The sequence below is a fragment of the Rhipicephalus sanguineus genome, chromosome 8, assembly GCF_013339695.2.
Source record: "Rhipicephalus sanguineus isolate Rsan-2018 chromosome 8, BIME_Rsan_1.4, whole genome shotgun sequence".
In the NCBI taxonomy this organism is placed as follows: domain Eukaryota; kingdom Metazoa; phylum Arthropoda; class Arachnida; order Ixodida; family Ixodidae; genus Rhipicephalus; species Rhipicephalus sanguineus.
The window spans coordinates 41,579,775-41,585,774 of record NC_051183.1 but is presented as its reverse complement, the minus strand read 5'-3'; the positions used below and the strand labels follow the sequence as shown (position 1 = coordinate 41,585,774).

Sequence of the window (6,000 nt, the reverse complement as noted above, 5' to 3'; positions counted from 1 at the left end):
CAAGGCGACGTGCAAATTACAGGAACACGCGTACGTAAAATTTATCAAGTACACAGATGATGAACGACCTTTAAACGGAGCTGCGTGAAAAAGGGCGATAACAATAGAGAGAGAAACGTCTGACACAGCGCAAACTATCAGTTTGGAATGTTGTTGAAACAAGAAATGTATATATGCGATGAAAAACTCTTGAACAAGGGGGGCCGCCGGAGTCAACGTTTCGAGAAGTGGTCATCGTTACCGGAGAGCGTGCACTCACGACGGAGAGAAAGAGAGAACAACGCGACACAAACGCTCAAAGTGGTATTGCCTTCTTCAAGGCAGCCACTGCCTACCTTCGCGTGTATTGCCCTGTCCTTTCGTTCTTCCCCCCCCCCCACCCTCGTTTTCGCACTCGCCCTCTCCTCCGCTTTGGTTTTGGTTGGGGGAGAGGGTACAAAGCATTCACACACACGCGCTAAGGTAGGCCGCCATCTATCTATCTATCTATCTATCTATCTATCTATCTATCTATCTATCTATCTATCTATCTATCTATCTATCTATCTATCTATCTATCTATCTATCTATCTATCTATCTATCTATCTATCTATCTATCTATCTATCTATCTATCTATCTATCTATCTATCTATCTATCTATCTATCTATCTATCTATCTATCTATCTATCTATCTATCTATCTATCTATCTATCTATCTATCTATATAAAGAGAGAGAGCGAGAGAGAGTTTGATTATCAGGTTTTAAAATCTAAGTCATGAGCTGAAAGAGATTATCTCAATGATTCAATGATTCACTTTGTTAGAAGATTAGTTACCAATTCGCCCTGCAGTCTGTTCTGGTGATGAACCTGCGTGACAGGCTGACAGCCAATCATGACAGCTGGTGGGGCACTCGCTTTCCTCTGAGATAAGTACCGCCTACTGTCATATGATCACCAGACTAGATGAGAGGCGCATTCCTGAGAAGGTGGAGGAGGAAGAGGGCGAAAGACGCCATTTCTGCGCTTCTGCATACATTGCTGGACGGGCAGTCTGTTGATCTCAAGTTCGAATCCTGCTGGCACAATGATAATATTGGGTATTAATTTTCTTGAAAGAAATTTGGGCATCACATCGACGGTCGCCGCCGTACGTCAAAACAGCGCTTTCCAGGTATTTACGGCGATAGCTGCGAACAAAGTTGAAAGATTGTTTGGAATAGGTGGAAAGGTGATATAGTAAAGCAAGAACGTTGCTATGAACCGTAATTTGAAGGCTCACTAATATGTGTATATATATGTACGCATGCATGTGTGTGTGTGTGTGTGTGTGTGTGTGTGTGTGTGTGTGTGTGTGTGTGTGTGTGTGTGTGTGTGTGTGTGTGTGTGTGTGTGTGTGTGTGTGTGTGTGACAATGCACATGTTCACCTTGCTGTAGAATGCTAGCGCTGGATGACGTCATCTTGCTTTTCATCATCATGTTTCATCCATGAATAACATGTCTTCACTGAACATTCCTTTTTCTACGTCCATCTTTCTTCTTGACCCTTCCGCAGTGCTAGGCATACGGAATGCCTGCTGAGGGTCATCATTCAGTCAGAATTGCCGACTGCTCAACACCGATGAACTTTAGAACCATGCTTGCCTTTCTTTCATTCATTTGCAGAAGAAGAAGTAGGAGTCGCATCCGAAGTCACCACCATTTAGTGGTCCATCGCATACCATGGGCACCTTCAAAGGCCATGCAATACCCGGGACCTTCCTCTTCATTTTCGGAACATGGTGGACTTTTCAGGTATGGCGGAACTACATCCGCAGCAGGCAGAACAAGCAACGCTACGCATGCCGTTGCTCGTACCCGGTACCCGGTGTGCCCCGGAAATTCAGCATAGAAGGCATCTTCAAGATCGTCGCCTGCACCTACGGTATTGCCAGCGAGTCTCGCGCTATGACAGAAGGCGCCTACTCCGAAAACGGCGCTATCATTCAGCACAATTCTATGTACGCGTTTTACCTGCTCAACGGCGTCGTGGACGTCTTGTACAACGCCGGATTCCCATTCCCGCAGCACACGGACTACGTGGCGATGTTGCTCGCCGTGACCTCCGAGGGCCTGCTCTTCTACTTCCACGTGCACGGAAGGGCGCACCTCGACGTCATGGTGCACACGCTCTTGGTTTGCACCATAGTTGCCGTGGTGATCTGCATCGTAGCCGAGATGTGTCGGCCCCGAAGCGTCCTGGCGTCCCTGGGTCGAGCGTACTTTTGCCTCCTGCAAGCCACGTGGATGTGGCAGGTCGCCTTCATCCTCTACAACCCGGTTCCCGGACACAAGCCTTGGGACGTGCACAGCCACATGGACATGATGTTGGCCGCAAGCGTATTCGCGTGGCACATGATGGCTGTGCTGGTCTACGTTGGCGCGTTGGGCGCTGTGGCATGGGCGGTGAACCGAACGTGCGGCAGGTTCTGCCATGACATCATCTCCAATTATGCGGAAGACGCTGTCGACTTCCGTGAAACGTTCGTAAAGCGTGACATGTGAAGTCGATCAGAACATGATCACGAAAGGGATTGCTGACGATTCGAGAGGCCCACGATGATACTTAAGCTAAGTAATTACAGCTGCGAACATAATGCCATCTCCTCAACTGTATACTATGAGAAGAGCGCGATAACATAACCGAGTTGCGCCATCCTGCGGTGGTACGTTGAGGCGATCGTTTTCGGCGACGCCATATCCTTCGCGAAAATTTCGTGAGATTATCACAGGGTGTATGGATGTCTGCAGGATCCAACGTATCTGAACAGTCGTTTTCGCATGGTTGCAATATTGCAAACTGCTGCGACACAAGGACGATCGTACGCACCCGTCGGCAGTATCGTGAAACATTGAGAAAGTGAAGGCGTCAGCGAATGTGGCCCTTTTCAGGGTACGACTCATGAGCAGCATAAGGATTAATACTCCCAAACATGGGAGTCATGTCAGGTCTGGTGGTGCCAGTAGGCAAGAAGGGACAGCTCGAGATTTAGAATAGTGTGTCTCAGGGGCAGAGCTGTTCGCGCTCTTAATTATTTTCTTTGTGTGTCCTTTTGCCGCATTTTTAAATCATAGTGCACATATTTTTTCTCTTATCAAATAAAAACGTTACTGGATTTGCACATAATGCCACCTTGCTGTAGTTATTGTGTCATTCGGTCTCCAGGTCATGTAGACCACGTGACACGAACGCACACGAACCAGAAATTGCGATTCCGCTTGCTGATGACCGAAAGAGGCGAGGGCTCCCTAGATTACGTAACGACGCGAACGTAACACTTTCACCAGCACTGTCCAATACGCTGCAAGAAAACTGGCTTAGAAAATCAGTCAATATACATCGGACTAAGTGTTTAACGTATCACATGGTTAACTATAACTGCTTAACTTTATCTGCTTCACGCGCCATATCTGGCAAAAAGAGTGTTCCACACTCGCTGTCATGGCTAAGAGCGGCGCTGACTAACAGTCCCAGGGTTTGCATGCACATAAATGCCCTCGAAAAGGGCACGATGGGACGACCGCCGCTGTAGCTCAGTCGGTAAGAGCATCGGGCGTGTAATGCGAAGGTCGCGGGTTGGGTCCCTGCCAGCGGCGAGTTGTCTTTTCGTCAACTTTACTTGCGTGACATGTACATCACAAATTATTAGAATACACTAAAAACAGTACCATTAACGTTCCCTGTACCTTCCTTGGCTGCATTATCTGCTGCTTTTCATTAAGGTTGTGTGAAACGAAGAAACGAGCCCTCGAAAATTCCCTTCCTTCATTAACTTTATCTAAGGGATATGGCAACTGAACACAATAACCTTAAAACTGACTATGTAGCGTTATAGCCAATCAGGCTGAATCCATGAGTCGTCTAAAAAAAAAAAGAATAAAGAGCACGAAACGAGCTCCTCTCACTAACAAAGCAATGCGCTTAAAAGGACACTAAAGAGAAAAACGATTTTTGTTCATATTAGTAAATTACTCTTTCACAATTCCAAAAATGACAACGCTTGCCGCGAGAAGACGCTTGGTAAGCGAGAAAATGCGCAAAAAGAAAATGCGGGTGGCGACTCCACCTTGAAATTCTCGCACAAATCGCCGTGACGTCATAGATTTTGATGGCGTCTACTAGGTCATACGTGGTTCCTAATCAGTAAATAAGAAGTACATTGTCCTCTGAGGAGGTCATAGGCTCAATATAGTAAGTTTCAGTCAATTTCCTCGAGCCGTTGTCTCCAGAATACGAAAAATACACTTTGAAATCCGTGACGTCACGCGCGGTGATTTCAGCGCGAGATTTGAAAATGATACATTGACCTTAATTTTCTCCTTTTTTAATAAACCTACGATAGTGAAATTAACGACGTTCCAGTTCTCAAAGTACAATTTATCAATCTAAATATATTCATTGTTTCACTTTAGTGTCCATTTAAAAGGGCCATAACACCAATTTTCGACCGTAATATGTGGTATAAACAAGCTGGCGAAATTTGAGTGCATTTGGTCGGGCACGTCATTTATAATTCAATATTCTTACAAACACGAGAGCGGCCCGAGAGTCAGTCAACACTGGTGCAGTCGCGAGTCGTGACGTAAGAAGGTGCTTGCTATGCAAGCGTTAGGACTCCATCGAACTAGTTTGTTCCGTGGTCAGATGATGCGCGTGCAATCGAGCTATTTCAGCTTTCTTCAACTTGGCAATGACGTTGAACAATGTACAGCGGCTGAAACTTCAGTAGATAGATGACGACGGCTCCACTCCATGCAGCACATGACGTCCCACATGCCATGGCAAATTGGCGGTCGCCGGCGGTGTGCGGCGGTGTGCCTCAGCGTTGGAGCCCAGTAGGGCAAAAACGAAATAAGGAGGAGGCATTTTATGATAATTCAAAGGGAAGTGCTTTTCTGTTTCGAGATAGGTCGGGTTGCCGCAAAACGCGCAGTTATAAAGCGAGATTCAGTAAAAAAACAACAAAAATTATGCGTAGCTTTAACTGGCTTAACGTCGCGAAGGCTAATTAAACAGTGGTGCTGATGGCATCAGCGCACCCTTCCTCCTCTCTCAACAGCACCACCTGTGCTCGAGCGCGCGCTACAATTGGCTGACTCCTTTCACCGGCACAGCCAATCGCGCTCCTGCTCTCTCCGTCTCTCCACACCACGTGTTCCGCTCCCGCGATAGCTTCGCCTTTGCTTTCCTCCTATCTACCCATCTTCACCCTCTCCACGTCGCTACCCTTTCTCGAGCAGGCTTCGCTACACTAGGCTTCCCTCTCACCCACTTAGCTTTACCCATGCTCTCCCTCTCGTCAGGCTTCGTTCTCGCAGCACTCCCCCAGGCCTCCTCCTCCACTCTAACTCTAACTTCTCCTATACTTTTCTCCCCTTTCCCCCCAGGTGTCGCGGTTGTGGTGTCCTCGCCTGAGAGACAGTTACTGCGTCACTTACCCCCACTATTCACCTAATTTTCCCAAATAAAGAATCTCTTTCTCGGCTAGAAAGTGCGGATAACGGATCCCCAGGGATTTACCTCGGCATTAAAGAGCTCCACCTTTAAAATATACATGCTGTGGGGCAGCTAAGGAAACGACGAAGCCTTTCCCAATTGAATGAGGAAATATCCAACCGGGTGTATGTTTGGCACTGTTGTAGGCGTTACTGAAAAAAGTAACTAAATACGTTACTCGTTACACTATATAAAAAGGAACGCGTTACCGCCCTAGGTTACCTACAAAAAAAAAGTAACGGACGTTACCTCTGCCGTTACTCCGCAATCATAAATTCTAATCAATGTGTCTGTACTGCAGGAACCCATAATACGAATATTTTAAATGTGACATTTATGTTTCACATAAAACTTCTAAGCCAAGCAACGAATATAACCAAATGCTGATTAAACGAGAATTATTTGCACAAATGTACCGGACCTTAGCAATGTTATAGTGCCTTAAATTTGCCTGAGGAGTTACATGTGGTGGCTTCTGACT

At 46.5% G+C, this 6,000-nt stretch overlaps 1 protein-coding gene across 1 annotated transcript; it reads left to right on the top strand.

The window, feature by feature from the left end:
- Positions 1–1,705: 1,705 nt before the first annotated feature.
- LOC119403169 (transmembrane protein 45B) lies at positions 1,706–2,527 on the top strand. The gene has a single exon (XM_037670116.1). It carries the CDS (start codon positions 1,706–1,708, stop codon positions 2,525–2,527), a length of 822 nt encoding a protein of 273 aa, XP_037526044.1.
- Positions 2,528–6,000: the final 3,473 nt, after the last annotated feature.